This window comes from Mustela lutreola, chromosome 1 (assembly GCF_030435805.1).
Source record: "Mustela lutreola isolate mMusLut2 chromosome 1, mMusLut2.pri, whole genome shotgun sequence".
NCBI classification, from domain to species: domain Eukaryota; kingdom Metazoa; phylum Chordata; class Mammalia; order Carnivora; family Mustelidae; genus Mustela; species Mustela lutreola.
Genome location: NC_081290.1, coordinates 194,860,982 through 194,882,352, shown reverse-complemented (window position 1 = coordinate 194,882,352; position 21,371 = coordinate 194,860,982). Strand labels below are relative to the sequence as shown.

The window sequence follows — 21,371 nt, the reverse complement described above, 5'->3', positions numbered from 1 at the left end:
GTTTTATGTTTGGAGCCATGTCTTATTTTAAGCAGTTTTCACATTTGTAAAAATTCAGAGACTGATTGCTTTTTTACTACTAACAGAATCCCCTCTGTATAAGTAAAGAATGATGCTTCTGCCCTTCTCCACTACTAAATATAAATGTGTGTGTAAATATATGCTTATGTGTTCTTCAGATGAATAAGAATTCAGAATACATCAGGGGTACTAGCTTCTAATTTTCTGGAATTCAGAATTCATCAGGGATACTAGCTTCTAATTTTCTTTCCTTGCACTATTTTTGTCTGGATTTCGTATCAGGGTAATGGGGGCCTCATAGAATGGATTTGAAAGTCTACCCCATTCTTTAGTTTTAGGGACTTGAGAAGGACTGGTGTTAATTCTTCTTTAAATAGTTGATAGAATTTATGCTTGAAGCTTAGATTTTCCTTGTTGAGAGGTTTTAGATTATTAATTTAATCATCATACCCCTTACGGTTCTGTTCAGAATTTCTTTGTATTCATGATTTATTTTAGCAGGTGGCATGTTTCTAGGAATCTATTCATTTCATCTAGATTATCTAGTTGGTGTATAAATGTTCATATAATCTTATTATCCTTTACTTTTTATTTCTGTGACATCAGTTTTATTGTCTCCTCTTTCATTTCTAATTTTACTTATTGGGATCTTCTCTCTTTGTTCTTATTTAGACTTGCTGAGGGCTTGCCAATTTTATCATATAAAACAGCTCTTATTTTCAGTGATTTTACTATTATTTTCTATTTGATGTATTTCTGCTTTATTTGTTCTTTTCTTTCTAGTTCCTTCAGGTATAAAGGTAGGTTGTTGAATCAAGTGTCTCTTCTTTTTTAATATAGATGTTTATCATAATAGATTTCCTTCTTGGTGTCCATGTGTAAGCCTAGCACACACCCTCACATATTTTCCTACTTGGTAATATACTCACATACATTATTGGGGCTGTAGTTTTGATTTAAAGAAATATTTCTGGCATTTTGTTTTTGTCACTTAAAAGGCTTTATTTAATGCATACATGTGTTTTGTGTCTATTAACATTTTTAGTTATAGCTACTTTTAATACTTTTATCTTTTAACTTCCATATCAAAAGTAAAAGAAATTTACCCACCACTTTTATAATGCAATATTCTGTATGGTTATATGTGTTTACCTTTATCACTTTATTTTAGACATTTTTAAGGTAACATGATGTTATTTAGTGTCCTTTCTTTTCAACATTTCTTATAAGGCAGGTTTAGTGGTGATGAACTTCTCCAGCTTTTTCTTCATGTAAGAAAAAAATGTTCTCTCTTCTCCTTTGGGTATTTATAGTAGTCTTGGTGGACCCCCTTTTTTCCCTTTCAGTTCCTTGAATAGATCATCCTACTCTCTTCTGACCTGCAAGATTTCTGTTAAAATCCGTTGAATTCTGCTGAAAAATCCACTGATGCTCTTATAGGGGTTTTATTGTATGGGATAAATTGCATGTTTCTTGCTCCTTGAAAGTTCCCTTTGTCTTTACTTTTCAGTGATTTGATTATAATGTGTCTTGGTGTGGATTTCTTTGAAGTTTTTTGTTTGTTTGTTTGTTTCTTGTTTTTTGTTTTTTGTGGGGGGTCAGGGTAGGGATCATTTTTGCTTCCTGGATCTGGATGTTCATTTCCTTCTACAGATTTGGGGATTTTTAAGCATTTTTCCTTTGAGAAATCTTTCAGGTCATTTCCCAGCTCTTTTTTGGGGATCCCTATAATGCATATATTGGTCCATCTGATATTGTCTAATAATTCTCTTATTTTCTTTACTATTTTTCATTCTTCCTTTTGCTACTTTGATGAGTAATTTCAAATGACTTTTTAAAAAATTCTATGATCCTTTCTTTGGAGTGATCTGCTATGCTGTTTTAACCCTCCAGTAAATTTTCCAGTTGGTTATTCTATTCTTCAGCCACATGACTTCTGCTTGGTATTCTTTAGCGGTTTCTATCTCTTGTTTGATATTCTCAATTTTTTCTTTGTATTGTTCTCTGACTGCAGTGAACCTTCTTATAACAGCTATTTTGAATTCTATGTCAGGTAAATGATATATTTCCTTTCATTAGGGACAGTTTGTGGAGATTTATATTGTCTGTTTGGGGAAATATTGAGACTCCCTGGGCTTGTGTCTGGACATTAGACAAAATATCTACCTGTCCTAATCTTCATGAACTAGCCTTGCACTAGAGAAGACCCACACAGTAAGCCTGGCCAGATGGGGAGCCTCTTACTTTTTTTGTCATTCCATCCAACTTTCCTTTATTCTTTTTGCTTCATTCCTTCTGGAGTATGTCAGATCCCATCAGCACCCTAAAACAAAACAAGCAAGACTGAAGTCAGTTCCTCAGGCAGCTCTGTAATAAATTGGGTCATTAGATACATGATTGGAGGAAAAGAGTTTTGTATTGATAGCTGTGTGCTAAGCCAGTGGGATGTGTGTGGTAGGTAGGTGGCTATTGTGATTTCCAACCCAAACTGCAGTCTCTGTTTTCTCTCACCTTGTGCAGCTAAACTATGCCATGTTCTGTGTCCCCTCACCTTTCTGAAACATAAAGTACAAGAGCTAGTTTTATGGGTAGCTCCTAAACAACTTGAGGCTTTGGATGTATGGTACACCTCTTTCCTTTTCCAGGGAGTAGCTAGGAACTGTAGGATTTTTGTCCCAATCACATGTGCTATGCCAACATAGGTTCTATGACAAGAGGTTATCTTTAATTTTCCTAACAGCTTTAATATGTCTGGTTTCAGGCATGCACTGGGTGCCTGACCATCTTAGCCAGTTTCTAGATTTCTTATAAAGGGAATCAGTATGCAAATTGTTTTTGAATTAGTGTGTCATGTAGAAAAGTAGAGATTAAGGCTTCCTCCTCCACCATTTTGCAGAATGGGGAATGGGTCTTGGCTATTCCTTGAGGGGAGGTATGATCCCTACAGGGAAGGGAAAAGTTGATCAAATTGTTGAATCCCTAAGGAACTGAAGACAGATTATGGTCCAGGGTGTTTATAGAATCCCCACAGTTTCTGATTACACTTAGAGATTTTCCTTGGGGAAGACACTGAGCAAGATTCTGCCTTGTTTACAACCAAGTACATTATATAATCACACTCACATTATATCTTCTGTGACTTACCAAGTGGCAAAACTGATAATAGTAAAGACTGTTTTTGTCTACTGTTTAAGGGAACTCAAAGTCATAATCAGAAATTATGATCTACAGTTCTAAAAGATTTTCTAGCGTATATCAGCAGTTAAGTGTTGGCTGCGTTTTCTTTGAGTTAAAGGAACAAATTTCACAGTCTGAAATTGTCCTTCCATGACAATGGGAGTAATAATGATAAGGAAGCACCAAAGTTTTCTGGCTTAAGGTGGGTGAATTTCTAAATTTCATTTTTATTCATGTCCTCCTTTTTTGAGATGGAAGTCTGAGGATCAAAGATATGTCACTTTCCCCAGTTTTGCAGTCCTGAGTCTCAAGTGAAATTGAGAAAAATCTGCCAGGAGCTGGGAGTATTTAGAGATATTGTAGGTGGTGGTCAAAGAATGCATTCTGTCGGTCATAAAGTTCCTCTCCGTGGGAAAACTCTTGCTACTACAGATTTGTGACTTTGATTCTGTGACATGGAGCAGTAACCTCCTGTAGACTGGTCCCTTGGTTTTGGATTAGAAACAATCTACTTGGTTTCCACCACACCAACTCCAATCTTCATTAAAAGTGGCTCCAGTCTCAGTTTCCAGTTTTATTGCTGAAGAGAGGGCTCAAGTGAATGAAAGTGATTGAGGAGAGAAAGATAATTCTGTCCTGGTGCAAACTTCTCCCTTAAGTTTTGAAATTCTTTGTTACTTAGCTTACAGAGCCCAATAAGGAGCAGTCTGAGTCACTCAGTCTCATCATTGTGGTAAAAGAGTTTATGGGTCCAGGTTGGACTAGTCTTTTATCTTCCCTGTACATACACCACATTTGGGAGAGGAGATATGGTGGAAAAATCTGGGTTTTTCTCTTTCTAACTTTTTCCTTCTGTGCTCACAGATCCCCTTAGAGAAGAATGGCTCGTGGAAATGTTTCCTTTGTGACTGAATTCATTCTGGCGGGGCTCACAGACCTTCCAGATCTCCAGCTCCCCCTCTTCTGTCTCTTTCTAGTCATGTATGTGGTCACTGTGTTGGGAAATTTGGGATTGATAAATCTAATAGGGCTCAATTCACACCTGCACACCCCCATGTACTTTTTCCTCTTCAATTTGTCCTTCATAGATCTCTGTTATTCTTCTGTGTTTACACCCAAAATGCTGATTAACTTCACATCAAAGGAGAATATTATCTCCTACAGGGGATGCATGACCCAGCTTTACTTTTTCTGTTTTTTCGCTATTTCTGAAGCTTATGTGCTGACATCAATGGCCTATGATCGCTATGTGGCCATCTGTAACTCACTCTTATATAATGTTGCCATGTCGCCTAAAGTGTGTTCCATCCTTATGCTTGGTTCATATTTGATGGCATTTTCAGGTGCCATGGCTCACACTGGATGCATGCTGAGACTGACCTTCTGTGATGCAAACACCATCAACCATTATTTGTGTGACATTCTCCCTCTGCTCCAGCTCTCCTGCACCAGCACCTATGTGAATGAGCTGGTGGTTTTCATTGTGTTGAGCATCAATGTGATTGTGCCCACTATTACCATTTTTGTCTCTTATGGTTTCATCCTATCTGGCATCCTGCACATGAGCTCCACTGAGGGCAGGTTGAAAGCCTTCAGCACGTGCGGCTCCCACATAATTGCTGTTTCTCTATTCTTTGGCTCCTGTGCTTTTATGTATCTTAAACCATCTACTGCTGGTTCTATGGATGAGGGGAAAATCTCTTCTATCTTTTACACCAATACAGTTCCCTTGATGAACCCCTTCATTTACAGCTTCAGAAACAAAGATGTTAAACTTGCCCTTAGGAAAATTCTGAGTAGGAAATAGTTTTAATAGGAAAGAATGTCTCTCTGCTGTTAGTTACATAGCAGGGAGGTTTTTTGTTTGTTTGTTTGTTTGTTTGTTTGTTGTGTGTGTGTGTGTGTGTGTGTGTGTGTTTCAGCAGGGAGCTTTTATGTGTTTCAGGAAAATATTTTCAGGAGTAGCCTTCTTTGCCTATTTTTTTCTGAACATGGTCAAAGAGATTTGAGTCTTCTGTCTGTAATTACTAGGTCTTTTTTTTTTTTTTTTTCATCATTTGCACAATGCCTTCACTTTTTTCCTGTTTATCAACAGGAATGTAATATCTGAGTTTAAAATTTTTTTCATTTAAACTTCTTTTTTCCAGAAAAAGATGAATAGTCTCTAAATTATTGAATTGAGCAACAACAGAGTTGACACTGTAGCACTGGGCTTGTTCTTAACTGCCACTTGCTATTAGAAGCACAAATCAGATAGTGTAATAGTATGTGTATACTCCTGTTTCTTTTCTCTGATTGGCAATAATATATCTGTTTTTTTTTCTTAATTTATTTACTTTAGAGGGAGCTGGGGAAAGAGAGGGGAGGAGAGAATTCCAAGCAGACTGTGCTGAGCATGGAGACCAATATTAGGACTCAGATCAGGACCCTGAAATCACAATCTGAGCTGAAACTACGAGTTAGACACTTAACCACCTGCACCACCTAGGTGCCCCAAGAACATATCATTTTAAGTGGCAGAAATAGAAGTTTTAATAAAGACTATTATTTTTAATCTATTTTGCATCTGTAATCATTTTACAGGAGGCTTCTTTTGGCAGGGTTGGTTTTATTTTTAGACACTCAAAGTAGTATGTAGCTGATCAACAAAATGTATTTACTGTATGGATGAGAAAGTGAAGATCAGAGTAATTAATAATTCACCCAAAGTCACACAGCTACACAATGACAAGTTCTAGAGTATCCTCTTAGTCTTCTGATTTCAACTCTACTGCTCTTTATGATATGCTTTGCTTCTACTTTATTATTTTGTTTCAATAAACAAGGACTATGAGAAAACACTTCTAGTTTGAAGGTTGTTTCTACATTGTTCCAGGATGCCACATGAATTTCTCTCATGCTGGGTATTACATTTTTATTTTTTGTTTAGGAAAACAAACAGGTTTTTCCTTCTTTTTTAGTACTGAGATACATAAGATTTATTTGTTTATTTACTTTTATTTTTAATTTAGACTCAATTAGCCAACATTAGTTTCAGATGTAGTGTTCAATAATTTATCAGTTGCATGTTATACCCAGTCCTCATAAAATCACATGCCTTCCTTAATGATTTATGAGATTTAAAATAGGAGTTTTCCCCTTATACAGAATATATGACTTTATTCAAACAGATAAGCAGTAGTGAACATTAGCATCTATGCAATGAAAAATTTAAAAACATGGCTTTTGTATTTGGTTTTACTTAAACACCACTAAATTTAACAATATTAATTTTTTTGTTAATAAACATATCTAGGTCATTGCTTCCCTATCTAGGTCATTGCTTCATTTCACTCTTTTCCTCTAATTAATTTTGACTTAGACCTGTTGTCAAAATATTAATTGAGATCTCTAAGGCTTGATCTGTATCTACATTTAGAATTCTTTTTTTAAAATTAATTTCCTGAGGTATAATAGGTTACAAATACTTCATCAAAATGAATGGAAAATTTAAAAAAAAAAAGAATGGAAAATTGAACAGGGAATTAAAAGAAAATAAATAGTGAAGTGCCAGCTTCCCTCAGTAAGAAATGAAGAAGCAGATGTGTTGTGTTCCTCCAGGAACCCAACCGGTTTCATGACCATAAATTTACTCTCATTTTAAAATAAAAATGTTTAAATAGCTCTTAAGCAGATTCTTCAGATAGAATATTTTAGATTCAGTCAAATTAAACTTGCATTTTAAGAGATTTACGCATAGTAGCCACATCCCAGCTACCTGGTATGTAAGAAGAAGCAATCCAAAGAGGAGAAAACTCCTACGTGAATATGTTAAATATTGAGAATGCAGGGGCACCTGGGTAGCTCAGTGGGTTGAGCCTCTGTCTTTGGCTTGGGTCCCATTCTTAGGGTCCTGATATAGAGTCCCACATCTGCTTGGCAAGGAGCCTGCTTCCCCCCGCCCTCCTCTGCCTGCCTCTCTTCCTACTTGTGATCTCTCTATCTAAATAAATAAAATCTTTAAACAAAATATTGAGAATGCAAAGGTAAATTGGACATGGGTTCTAATTCATTGAGAAGGTGATGTTTAAAGTGAGTACTTAGAAAAAATCTTTTTTGTCACTGACAGAGACAGAGAGCATGCAGGAGTACTAGTGTGGGAGGGGGAAGGGCAGAAGGAGAGAGAGAAGCAGACTCCCCACTGAGCAGGGAGCCTGTCCTGGTGCTTAATCCCAGGATCCTGAGATCTTGACCTGAGCCAAATATAGATGTTTAACAGACTGGGCCACCGAAGTGCTGCCCCTGAAAAAGTATCCTTTTAAGGAAGTTTACTGTCCAGTGCAAAAGCTCCTAAGATGATACTTCTGGCATGTTTGAGAATACAGAAAGGACTACTGTATTAAATAGAAGGAATAATAGAGAGAGTTGAAGGAGCTGAGGACAGACATGTAACGAGGGACAAGATCATGGTGGAGATTATTGGTAATTGTGAAAGTTGCACTTTCACTAAGTGAAATGGAATACTAGATTAAAACATAATACATAATATATACATACACATAAAGCATATATACAGTATAGATGTAATACCCTATATATCACAACTATGACACTACCACCTTGATTTGAGAAACTATTGTCTCTGACTTGCATTGACACAAGACCCTCCTAATTAAATGTCTGCTTCATCCAATGCCTTCTACAGTTTATCTCCTAAAAGCAGCCAGTACAATTTTTCTCCCCAAAAGATACCTTAGGCAAATAAAGAAACCCAGTGTTCTTTCCTTCCTTTATCATGAGTTATATTCTAGGCTGTTTAGAAAATCCATGATCTAACAAACATCAGAGGTAAAAGGTGTTTTCCTTTAAGTGGGTCATTGGTAAGACAGTCATACCCAAGTAAATTAAACTTCCCATTACTGCAGTTCTCTTACAAAAACTCCTAACACTGTAGGATTTGCTAGGGCACATTTCTGAGTCCTGTTTTTCAGAAATGTAGTTGTTCATTGCCTTTCCTTATAGGGTTTCCATTCTTTTGATCTGTTTTTAATACATCATAACTTCTAGTTGAAGCTTTCTTATTTATAATCAGACCTTCTTCACATGGGAAGGCACAAGGATGCCCCTGAAGGGAGTCCAGTGTCTCCTTTTTAGTATAATAAGCAGTTATGGAGTTTTTTTGTTTTTGTTTTTTAAAGATTTTATTTGTCAGAGAGAGAGAGAGCACAAGCAGTGGGGTGGCAGGCAGAGGGCAAAGCAAGCCCCTCGCTGAGCAAGGAACCTGATGCAGGACTCAATCCCAGGACCCTGAGCCAAAGACAGATGCTTAACTGATTGAGTCACCTAGGGGCTCTGTGTTGCAGAATTTCTTAGCAAGAATTTAAACCTCAATTTATATAATTAATAATTTTCTGTTTACCTTAGATCCCTTTCCAAAATTCTGCATAATGAAATTTCCCTTCTCTTACCTAATTTGGTTAGTCTAGCAGTTTCAAAGATTATACAATATATTGGGAAGATTCTAAATAAGGGACAGAAAACTAAGAAGACACTTCAAGGAAACCTAAAATTAAAATTTCAAAAGGTATAATCCTAATGATGATCCATCAAATACTTAGTGCCTGGCAATCTGTTCCATCTCTCTTTTAGGAGTTACCGTGAAAAAGAAGTTACAAATACACACACACACACACACACACACACACACACACACGGTAGCATGAGTTGTAGTTTTCTGCTTGGAGGCACTCTTTTTTTATGCAGTTTGAAACATTCAGTGTCTGATTCTTTTTTACTAAAAGGACCCTCGCATGTTACAAAACGATGTTCCTCCTCTCTTCACCACATACATATAAGTAGTGTATGTGTAAATATATACTTATATGAGTTTATCTGCACACAAACACAACTACACACAAATAATTTATAACATGATTTGACTATCTTGAGGCAATTGGGTTGATTTAAAGCTTAAAACAGTGAATTTACTTTAAAAAATAACAATTATATTCTATATTGAAACTGAAAAACACAATCCTGGCCCCTGGGTGGCTCAGTGGCTTAAGGCCTCTGCCTTCGGCTCTGGTCATGTTCCCGGGGTCCTGGGATGGAGCCCTGCATCAGCCTCTCTGCTCAGCAGGGAGCCTGTTTCTTCCTCTCTCTCTGCCTGCCTCTCTGCCTACTTGTGATTTCTATCTGTCAAATAAATAAATAAATAAATAAAATCTTAAAAAACAAACAAACAAACACAATCCCTGTTCTAAATACCTTTTACAAACTCTTTGTAGGTGGCAGATTGTGTTGATGCTCTATCCAATAGGTATTACTCCTCCAAATATTCTTAATGACAGAAACTTCATTTTCTTTGATAGAGGCTGAAAATGGGAGATTCTCATTTTTGTCAGTTTTCCTTGCAGCTGTGTTGGCCATGTGGCATAGCCATATGACTGCAAAGCCATTGAGGACGTAATCTATTGGCATCTGGAGATGATTTACTTCATACTACAAGGAGATAATGTGAAAGAATTCTTTTGCCTTGTTCCTCGCTTTCTTCTTTGGATATATTGGTGTTTAGATGTCATTCTTGGAGCTATGGTGACTGTTCCGTGACCATGAGATACCAAGCCTGAGAAGGAAGGCCAACAAATGAGCATGAGGAAATGGAAGAGACCGAATTCTTGATGAGAATGATTAGTTGCTGAACCAAATCTAGAATGATCAAGTTTTAAGCTAGGTGAGAGAAACAAGCTCTTGTTAAAAATGGGTTTTTAATTGAGCATTTTGTAACTTGAAGCTAGAAACTTTCTAACTAGTAACGTAGGTAGAAGGTTACCTTCCCAGGATATTAAATAAAAAATATGTTACTTAAATAAATGACCATCGTTGTGAAATTCTTATTCCCTTTCGGAAAACATTGAGGAGAGAAACTGTAATTTATCATGAGGAGATAGTAAGTTTGTGCAGATTTAAACTTAAATTTTAACTATTATCTTTGGTTTCCCTGGACTATGATCTTTGTTTACTATACCCTATGGTTTTAGAAATATAAACATTCTCCAATATTTTTTTATTTTATTTGTGGAAATGCCAGAAGTTTGTATAACACTTAATGTGTGCAAAATACATAATCAAAATAGTTCTTTCAAGTCTTCCTACTAAGTAGAACTCTGACTCAATTTCTTCTTTAATTTTATCCAAGAATTAAACATAATTTTGAGACTTACACTTTTATTACAAAATACTGATTGCCGAATAGGTAATGGAAAACCACTGAAAGTTCTTAAACTAAGGAGGGACAGAGTTTTGCTTTCAAATATTATTCTAGCAGCAGTGCACATGGCTGAATAAGAAGGACTATGTGGGAAAATGCTAGAATAGTAAGAGGTACTACAGTTTAGCCGTACAGTTCAGTTAAACTCAAAGAGCCTGTGTGGTGCCTGAGGGACAAGGATAGAAGTCACTATGGTCATAGGCATTGTTTCTTGGAAGGTAAGAAATGTGGAATGTTTTCTGAAGATTTGCATCCAAATAACAACATGATTTTCAGAAATATTTATTGAATTTCTTCTCTATGCTCTGCACTGATCTTAACCACAGGAGAAAAGTACTAAGCCAGATAGAGGAGATGTTTGTCCTTATAGAACTTACAGTTTATAGGGGAACATAGAAATTAAGGGGGAAAAAAGTCTGATGAGTATTATGATGTATTCATAAGGGTATAAATAATGACCACTGACATTTATTGTCTATCATTATATGCCAGGCACTGTTCTAATGATATTATTAAAGAGAGAGAGGGAGATAGAGAGAAGGAGACAAATCAAGAAACAGACTCTTAACTATAGAGAACAAACTGATGGTTCCTAGAGGGGAGGTGGGTGGGGGATGGGATGGGTGTATTAGGTGATAAGGATGAAGGAGTGCACCTGGCGTGTTGAACACCAGGTGTTATATGGAAGTGTTGAATCCTTATATTGTAAACCTGAAACTATATGTAAACTGTAGTTGAACTAAGTGGAATTTAAATAAAAACTTTAAAAACATAAAGCAAAGATTTAATTAACACAACAACCTAATGAAAGAGATACTATTTTTGTCATCCTTATTATACAAAAATGAACCAGAGAAACAGAAGTTGACTAACTTGCCCAAGGTATTATTGGGAGTAAGAATGGAAGTAGGAAGATAGGCTTCATACACATAACCTCTACCTCCATTGCCCCTACTCTTTTCTATGATGAAAAGAAATTGAGAACTCCAGTTACTGAAGTATTGCATAAAATGCTAATAAGTGGGTCAGGTAGAAATTTCCAGTAGGTGATTAAAAGTATAAATGTGAGAAGGAACATACAGAATTGAAAATTATTTTAGAGACATTCCAGGAGAGAGAATAACTGAGTTATTGCAATCTTTAAAAAATTTGAGACTAAGAAATAAGGAGTCCTTATTTCTTAGAGGCAGAACCCTTGCAGAAAAAAAGCCCACCGAGGATATGTGAACAGAGGAGGGATGAAACAACACTGTAGATTTCCATTCAGAGATAAAGGCAAGGGGAAGAAGGGACTTTACTTTGAATCTAGGGATGTATAATCCCTAAGGTGAAATGAAGATGAGTGAACTATTGAGTCCCTGAGGAACTAAAGACATGTCATGGGCCAGGGTGCACAATCTCTTTATTTGTTTACACATAAAATCTGTTCCCTGTGGGAAGGGCTGAGCAAGCTTCTACCCTGTTTATAACCAAGTGTGTTATATCCTTAAACACATTTTAAATCTATGTCCAATCAAGTAGTAAATGTGGTAATAATAAAGGCTTTATTTTTCTCTGCTTTTCAAGAGGACATAATCAGAAAGTATGATCAGAAGGATTTCAAGGGTATATCTGAATTTAAGGCAGGCTGAGTCTTATTAGAATCAAAGCCTCTGAGCCTGAAATTGCCTTTCCAGGACAGGGGTAAAGTTAAATTACCCCAGGAGAGGGGTAAATACCAAGGATTAGAGAGCTCTGAGGCTTTCTGACCTAAGGAGGCTGAGTGAGTATCTGAATTCCATTTATAAGAACACATTCCTGCTTTTGAGATGGAATTTCAGAGGTCTGAGCTATGCCACTTTCTTTCCCATTTTGTGCAGTATTGACATTCAAGTGAAGCTGGCAAGAGAATGTGTTTGAGGGAGATCAGAGAATATTCAGAGATTAGGGGCACAGCGGATGCAGTATCTCCATCAGTAAGTTCCCTCTCTCTGGATGGAACTCTCACTCTTCCGGATTTATGGCTTTTCCTCTGTGACATGGGGCAGTAACTCAACCTCCCCCAGACCCTGGTGCCTCATTTAGGTATCAAAGAGTACTTTTAATTCTCACTCCTTCAAGTGAAATCTGCATTTGAGGCCAGCACAGGGTTACTAAGGATTCTGCCTCTAATTTTCCTGGTAAGGAGAGGGTCAAGTGAATGAAGAAATGGTGAGAAGGATGATTCTGTTCTGGTCCCAGCTTCTCCCTTAATTTTTGCAGGAGTCATGTTTCCAGAGACCAAGTTCAATGGACTTGCCTCAATAGGTTAAATTTGTGATGCGCTTTGCTAAATTTAGTTTATAAAGGCTTTAATAAAGGGAGAATTAATTAGTGTCCCTTAGGATCATGATAGTGGTAAAGGCAGATTCTATGTGTCAAGGTTGGGCTAGTCTCAGGCACTTCCAGTGTACACACTCGCCTTAGTACAAGATCTTGCAAGGAGAGCTGAGTTGTTTCCTTATGTAACCCTATTTTTCTGTGCTCACAGATCGCCTTAGAGAAGAATGGCTCGTGGAAATGCTTCCTTTGTGACTGAATTCATTCTGGAGGGGCTCACAGACCTTCCAGATCTCCAGCTCCCTCTCTTGAGTCTGTTTCTGGTCATGTACATGGTCACTATGTTGGGAAATTTGTGCTTGATAATTCTAATAGGGCTCAATTCACACCTGCACACCCCCATGTACTTTTTCCTCTTCAATTTGTCCTTCACAGACCTCTGTTATTCTTCTGTGTTTACACCTAAAATGCTGATTAACTTCACATCAAAGGAGAATATTATCTCCTACAGGGGATGCATGACCCAGTTTTACTTTTTCTGCTTTTTTGCTATTTCTGAATGTTATGTGCTGACATCAATGGCCTATGATCGCTATGTGGCCATCTGTAACCCACTCTTATATAATGTTGCCATGTCCCCCAAAGTGTGTTCCAGCCTTATGCTTGGTTCATATTTGATGGCATTTTCAGGTGCCACGGCTCACACAGGATGCATGCTGAGACTGACCTTCTGTGATGCAAACACCGTCAACCATTATTTTTGTGACATTCTCCCTCTGCTCCAGCTCTCCTGCACCAGCACCTATGTGAATGAGCTGGTGGTTTTCATTGTGGCAGGTATCAATGTGATTGTGCCCACTGTCACCATCTTTTTCTCTTATGGTTTTATCCTGTCCAGCATCCTGCGCATTAGCTCCACTGAGGGCAGGTTGAAAGCCTTCAGCACGTGCAGCTCCCACATAATTGCTGTTTTCCTCTTCTTTGGCTCCTTTGCTTTTATGTATCTTAAACCATCTTCTGCTGGGTCTATGGGTAGGGGGAAAATCTCCTCTGTCTTTTATACCAATGTGGTTCCCATGATGAACCCTTTCATTTACAGCTTGAGAAACAAAGATGTTAAACTTGCTGTGAGAAAAACTGTGAGTAGGAGAGTGTTTTGATCAGAAACAGTGTCACCAGTTAGTCACAGGACAGAGAGCTTCTGTTTTTAATTACAGTAACTTTATTGGTATCCTGCTTATCCTATCCCTTTCTTATCATGCTGAAGTAAACTTGAATCTTCTCTCAATAATTTATTTTTGCTTTTTGTAGAGTAGATCTCTCTTCACCATTGGCACACTTTCCTCTCCCTTTTTTTCATTTGGTAATAATATTAAGAAAAAATTTATTATCAGGGTTTTTTTTTGCTCTATCATTTGAACTTCTATTTTTCTTTCTGGAAATAGAAGACTTGTCTACAAATGATCAGATCAAGGAACATTTGAATGATGTACTGTCTCTGCCCCTTGTCTTGGCAGCATGAAGGGGACAATGTCTTCCTACTCTCAACCTTCCAGCATTCACTGAACAAGAATGTGTCCCCTTTCATGCCAGAGATGGAAGTTTCCGTACGGACTGTCAAGGAGAAATGACTTTGCATCTATAAACACTGTGCATCATGTCTTCTTTTCCAAAGAGTTTTCTTACCTTTGCATGGTCAACCCTGCACATAACAGGTTGTCAAAATATGTTTATTCCATGGATTGGAAATTCTCTGTCTTCTGAAGGAAAAAGTCTAGACTAAATTCTTCATCTTCTGACCTCAAGCCTACCACTGTTTGTAGTGCACTTTGTTTCTACTTTATTCCATTACATGTTGTTTCCATAAGATGGAAAACAAGAAAACATTTCCAATTTGAAAATTGACTGTGCTTTGTTCCAGGATGATACATGAATTTCTCTCGGGGTGGGTATTACTTTTATTTGTTTTTTTTTGTTTGGGAAAACAGTTTGATGTTTTTTCCCCCCGACTAGGAAAGGGAAGGCTTTTGGGGCAAGTACAGTTCAGAAATGATTGGCTCAAATGAAATGTTACTTCTTCAAAATAAAAAAAAAAAAATGAATCTGTGATGGAAGTTAAGGAATACATTTGTGATGAGCACTGAGTGATGTATGTACAGAAGTGTTGAATCGCTGTATTGTATACCTGAAACTAATACTACTGTGTTAACAAACTGGAATTTAAAAGCATGGAGGACATTAGGAGAAGGAAAGGAAAAGACGAAGGGGAGGGAAATCGGGGGGGGAGATGAACCAAGAGAGACTATGGACTCTGAGAAACAAACTGAGGGGAGGGGTTTGGGGGATGGGTGAGCTTGGTGATGGGTATTAAGGAGGGCATGTATTGCATGGAGCACTGGGTGTTATATGCAAACAAAGAATCATGGAACACTACATCAAAAATTAATGATGTATTGTATGGTGACTAACATAAAAAAATACTAAATAAATAAATACTTTAAAAAATTAATTTGGGATGTTTGCACATGTAATTCATAGAGCAAGGCATAGGAGGGAAAGGAGCCCAGAACATATAATCAGGGCCCGGGTTCAACAAGACACATGGCCAATAAATATAAGGTCTTGCTATGCAGAGTGGTCATGAGGATTTAAACCACTTTTCAAAATCAGTTTTAATCCTGCTCTATATAGTGCTATAAAAATACAGTCCATAAAGCTTTCATAAAATTTATAATGTACAGTGTGCAGACAGTGGTAGTGTTTGGAGGAATGAAGTGAAAAGCTCTGGTCACATTTGGGGGACTAAGTGATAGAGGATATTTCAAAAGATAAAGTAGTGAATAGTAATTAAAACTCAGTTTAGGAAGAAGGAATCCAGAAAGCAAAATGATGTATGATAAAAATCCATTCTTATGATTCTCCTCCTCTTCCTGGAAGGCCCTAGAAATATTATGGGGATTTCTCAAGTTATGTGGTATAAAAAAATAAAGTCACCTTCCCAGGACTTGAAGACATGAGAACAATTAATTCAGTACTGTCTTTTGGAGGCTTCTATATGCTACTTCTTACCTATTTAAGGCACAAAACCCTCAAGTTGCAATTAGGCAAGCAATGACAATTCAGAAGAAACTTTCAGTGAGTAACCAAATCAAATTATGACTGTATTTTCTGTAATAGGATGTCAGATTATTTTTCTTTTGAGGAAAGACAAAAAATATTTTATTCTAAAAATCCTTGACCTTAACCAAGGGATAATGTCTACATTTTGTAAGATAACTTTAATAATATTTTCTTGGGAGAAGGGGGTGGGATTATGGACATTGGGGAGGGTATGTGCTTTGGTGAGTGCTGTGAAGAGTGTAAACCTGGTGATTCACAGACCTGTACCCCTGGGGATAAAAATATATGTTTATAAAAAATAAAAAATTTAAAAAAAAAGACAACTTTAATAATATTTTCAATTTTAGTAGATATTTTGAAAGTTGGCATGACTGGTACATTTGCCTGTTTGTTGGTAGATGTTTTGCATGACTGCTTATAACCACATCTCCTAACTCCAATTAATATGCTTGATTTTCACTTTATTTATATAAAATGGTTGATCTATGTTGGTGTTTTCTTCCTTTCTTTTCCTTTATTTACTGTCCCTTTTCTTTTTCATTTTCTTTTCTTTTTTTTAAAGAGAGGTAGGGGAACAGGGGCAGAAGGAGAGAGGGATAAAGAGAATTCCAAGCCAACTTCAAACCCAGAATGGAGCCCCAGGCAGGACCCAAGCTCATGACCCTGAGATCAGGACCTGAGCCAAAATCCAGAGTCAGATGTTCAACCAAGTGACCCACCCAGGCTCCCCTACTGTCTGTTTTGATTAAATTGTTTTTCTTATTGAGATTGAAGTGTATCTATATAAGTAAATAATACGTGTGCTATTTGGGGACCTCTGTAGACATTGCAGAAGTGTGTCCATCCACTCTGTTTTTATTTTATCACTATTTCAGGTGGCCCCAAAAACGTATTAAACCTGGTCACTAATCTTTCATTTGAGAAGTCTGAAAATACAAGTTAAATTGTTTCATTTTTAGAGAGGGTAAGCTTTCTTTCAAATTAGTTTCCATTTTTTCCTGATTATTTTTGAAAAAAATTAACAAAAGTTTAAATAAAGCTTATTAAATCTAGGTTTGGCAAAGTTTTAAGAAAGAGACTCAGGGGCCTCTGAGCTGCTCAGTCAAAGAGACTGCCTTAGGCTCAGGTCATTTGAGCCTAGAGTCAGGTTCTCTGCTCAGTGGAGAGTCTGCTCTTTCCTCTCCCTTTGCCCTTCCCCACACTCATGCTCTCCCTTTGTCTCAAATGAATAAATAAAATCTTTAAAAGAAGTTTTTTAAAGATTTTATTTATTTCAGAGAGAGAGAGAGAGCACACAAGCATGAATGGGGAAGGGGCAGAGGAAGAAGCAGACCCCTTGTTGAGTAGGGAGCCCATTGCAGCCCTCCATCCTGAACCCAAGGCAGATGCTTAACCGACTGTGCCACCCAGGTGTCCCAAATGAATAAAAATCTTTAAAAATAAATAAATAAATAAAACAACTTATCTATAACTTTTAGTTAGCAACACAAGCTCTATTTGGACTTCTCTCAAAGGAAGGGAATCAAGTTAGGGTGATTTACATGTAAAACATAGAGTTATCCTTAACAGTTTTTTGTTTTCTTGAGTTATCTGAATAGAATGAATGAAATAATGAGAAGAAAAACATAGATAGATGATAGATAGATAGATAGATAGATAGATGGTATCTTAGTTAAATTGGTAAGCCATGAGATTTGCTAGGACCTGTGAACTAGCACAGAGATGTTTCTAAGTCAGTGTAAACACTTTGAGTTTCAGGGCTTAATGGAAAATGGTCCTCCTAGTTAAAGAAAGTTCCCTGATTACATCCTGATTTTGTTTAATTGACCCTTTCTTAAGCAGGTTGCTATTGCTGCTGAGGATCAAATTTGTAATGATTAGAGCATACTACAGTTAAAGACTGATAAAAAAAAAACAGGAGTAAAAAGGGTTTTGATTTCTATATTCCTTTAATTTCTAAACCCCAAATTTATAGATCTCCATCACTCACTTGTTTATACTGCCTTCCTACACACACACACTCACACACATACACGGTCTTTAGTCTTGTGTTTTATAAGATCACTGTGTAACAACTAAGACAGGGAATGCAGCCCACTTTTTTAGAAAGTTTTTATTTAAATTCAGATAGTTACCCTAAAGTGTAATATTGGTTTCAGGTGTACAATATAGTGATTCAACATTTCCATGCAAAACCTGATTCTTATCCAGCCCCCCCCTACCTCCTTCTGGTAACTTTCAGTTAATGTGTTGTTGGATTTGGTTTGCTAGTATTTTATTGGGTTTTTGCATCTATGTTCATCAGGTATGTTGGCTTGTAGTTCTCTCTTTCAGTGGGGTCTTTATATGGGTTTGGTTTCAGGTTAAATCTGTTCTCATAAAATGAATTTGGAAGTTTTCTTTCCTTTTTTATATTTTGGAATAATTAAAGGAGAATAAGTAGTAATTCTTATTTAAGTGCTTGGTAGAATTTGCCTGTGAAGCCATCTGGCCCTGTTTTTTTTTTTGTTTGTTTGTTTTTTTTTGCTGAGATTTTTTGGTTACAGATTCAATTTCTTTTTTCGTTATTGGTCTGTTCAAATTTTCTAGCTCTACCTGTTTCTGTGTTGTAGTTTATATGTTTCTAGGAATTGCCCAATTTTTGGCATATAGTTTTTCATAATATTCTCATATAATTCTTTGTATTTCTGTGGTGTTGATTATTTCTCTTATGTCATTTGTGATTTTATTTACTTGATTCCTTTTTTTTTAAAGATTTTTATTTATTTATTTAACAGACAGAGATCACAAGTAGGCACAGAGGCAGGCAGAGAGGGGAGAAGCAGGGTTCTTGCTGAGCAGAGAGCCTGATGCGGGGCTCAATCCCAGGACTCTGAGATCATGACCTGAGCCAAAGGCAGAGGCTTTAACCCACTGAGCCACCCAGGTACCCCCCCACACACTTTTTTTTTCCTTGATAAATCTGGTTAGAGGCTTATCAATTTTTATTTATTTTTTTCCCAAAGAACCAACTCCCAGTTTCATTGATCTATTGTTTTGTGTTTTGTTGTTGTTGTTGTTTTTAGTTTTTATACCATTTATTTCTGCTCTCATCTTTATTATTTCCTTCCTTCAGCTGGTTTCAGGTTTTATTTTTTCTTTTTCTAGCTCCATTAAGGCATAAGGTTAGGTTATTTGAGTTTTTTCTTGCTTCTTGAGGTAGGCCTGTATTGCTATAACTTCTCTCTTAGGACCACTTTTGCAGAATCCCAGGGGTTTTGGACGATTGTGTTTTCATTTTCATTTGTTTCTACTTTTTAAATTTCTTTTTTACTTCCTGGTTGACCCATTCATTGTTTAGTAGGATGTTTTTTAACCTCCATGTATTTGTGGTTTTTCCAGATTTTTTCTTGTGGTTGACTGCTAGTTTCATAATGTTGTAGTCAGAAGAAGCATGATATGACTTTGATTTTCTTGAATTTATTGAGGCCTGTTTTGTAGGCTACCATGTGATCTATTCTGGAGTATGTTCTCTGTGCAACTGAAAAGACTATGTATTCTGGTGTTTTAGGATGGAATGTTCTAAATGTATCTGTTAAGCCCATTTGATCCAGTGTATCATTCAAAGCCACTGTTTTCTTGTTAATTTTCAGTTTAGATGATCTGTCCATTGCTATAAGTGGGGAAGAAGACATAGTTTAACACATTGCTTGCAGAAATGTGAATTATTGTAGCTTTTGGGAAAACCATCTGATATTAATTAAAAGAACATTTTGGGAATATATCCCATTGAAATAAAACTAATGGTATATCAAGATGTATGCACAATGATGATTATTTTACCATTGCTTTTGGTGGTAAAAGAATGGAAAATTATGGATTTCCATAGATGTGTATTGTTGGATATGTTATAATATGCCAAAACATAGAATTTTGGAGATATTTTAATGAAATATTATTAAATGACAAAAGAAAGAGGTCAAGAAATATGTAGTTTGTAGTCAGCTGTAAAGCCCTTATAAATCTATTTGGTTATATCAGCAATTAGGAAAATAAAGAAAGACATTGTAAGTTGTAAACTTAAATAACTGGGGCATGATGGAATGAAGGGGAGCTAAGACAGGAAAGAGGGTGCCAGAAAAAGGCACACGAGAAGTGATGTGTCTAAAAGATACGAAGAGTGCATTGTATGATCACCTGTGCTATACTGTTAACACTATATATGTGTGGGAAGATAGGTATGTATGTGAAATATTTTATGGGGATTCAAAATATTATTAGCTATGTGTTAGCTGTTGTGCCTAAAAGCCAATGAAGCACTAGGAGAAAGAAGAGAGAAAGGATCTCTACCTCATTTGTCCTGGAAAAATGTGCAACCTTGAGTAGAATATTGAGCTTCCAAAGACACTAGGGTATAAGCATCTTCATCTGTGTACAGTTTTATACACTTGTTTTTCCCAAAGGGAACTATGGCGATTCTCCTGGGGAAGCCCCTGTATCACACCCCTAAGTGCTCCAAACCCAGAATAAGATCACGTACATGATGCTCCCTGTTACTATCTTGAAAACAAAGACAGCTGTTTATATTTTTTTAAATAATTTAATGATCACCTCTGGGCAAAATCATTATTGAGAATAACAATCTTTATCTTAATGAGTCTCAGAGCAAGTCAAAGACTGAGATTATAAATGCTCTGAACCTCCACACAATTGGAATTACAATTACTGCCCACAGCAGCAGAACTTTCGTTTTGGAGAGCAGTGTTGGAGAAGAAACCACAAGGCAGTTGTGAAGTCACTAGGCAAAGAAGAGTAAGCATTGAACCCTTTATGTTTTTATGTCTTTCAAAACCCAGAGCAATAGAAAGTAATAAACTTTTCTGCTTTTACCAGCTCTGGTCTGGGTACAGATGATTAAGGGGTCTGCATAGGAAGAAAATCAATATTACAGGTAGTACTGAGATTATGGGGTTTGCAGAAGGATTGCCTCTAGTCCTTAGAGAATTTCCTATGAATGAAACCTAGCTTCCATTCCTGGCTTAATGGCTTTTCTTGCTGTGTGTGCTTGGGAAACCAAAGAGTCTCTGTAAGTCTGTTTCCCCAATCCTGCTATGGACATGTGCTCATGGTCTCTACCCTACACAAGTGTCCAGTCTGGATGTGGCCAGCACAGGTAGTCGAAGTTTGGTGATTAAAGATTAACAAGTACAAACTGGAATAAATGAAGGAATAGAAAGTACTAATGACAAACTTAACCAGGGAAAAGATGAGAAATTTCTATACTTCTTCCCCTCTTGAAATATTTCGCCCAGTGTTACTTGAAACTATGTTGATGCCTCCCAGATACTTGTCTTATCTTATATGAGCAGAGCCAGATCCTGTAAAATAACTTCCTATAAAATTAAACCTCAGCAGAGTCTGTTGGCTTCTTGACTCCAGAATGGCCTGACATGGGATTGCATAGGAAGTCTGGATTCTGCCTCAATATGATTCTACTCTCCTATCTTTCAGATCCTACTGGAAGAGC

At 36.8% G+C, this 21,371-nt stretch overlaps 2 protein-coding genes across 2 annotated transcripts; both read left to right on the top strand.

Annotated features, from left to right (window-relative positions):
• The first annotated feature begins 4,078 nt into the window (after positions 1-4,078).
• On the top strand, positions 4,079-5,005 carry LOC131820551 (olfactory receptor 8B3-like). The gene has a single exon (XM_059156238.1). It carries the CDS (start codon positions 4,079-4,081, stop codon positions 5,003-5,005), a length of 927 nt encoding a protein of 308 aa, XP_059012221.1.
• Positions 5,006-12,972: 7,967 nt separating this feature from the next.
• Positions 12,973-13,905, top strand: LOC131820540 (olfactory receptor 8B3-like). The gene has a single exon (XM_059156234.1). It carries the CDS (start codon positions 12,973-12,975, stop codon positions 13,903-13,905), a length of 933 nt encoding a protein of 310 aa, XP_059012217.1.
• The last annotated feature ends 7,466 nt before the right edge of the window (positions 13,906-21,371 follow it).

Coding starts and splice junctions, on each gene's coding strand:
- LOC131820551 (XM_059156238.1), top strand. CDS start 4,079: ATGGCTCGTGGAAATGTTTCCTTTGTGACTGAATTCATTCTGGCGGGG.
- LOC131820540 (XM_059156234.1), top strand. CDS start 12,973: ATGGCTCGTGGAAATGCTTCCTTTGTGACTGAATTCATTCTGGAGGGG.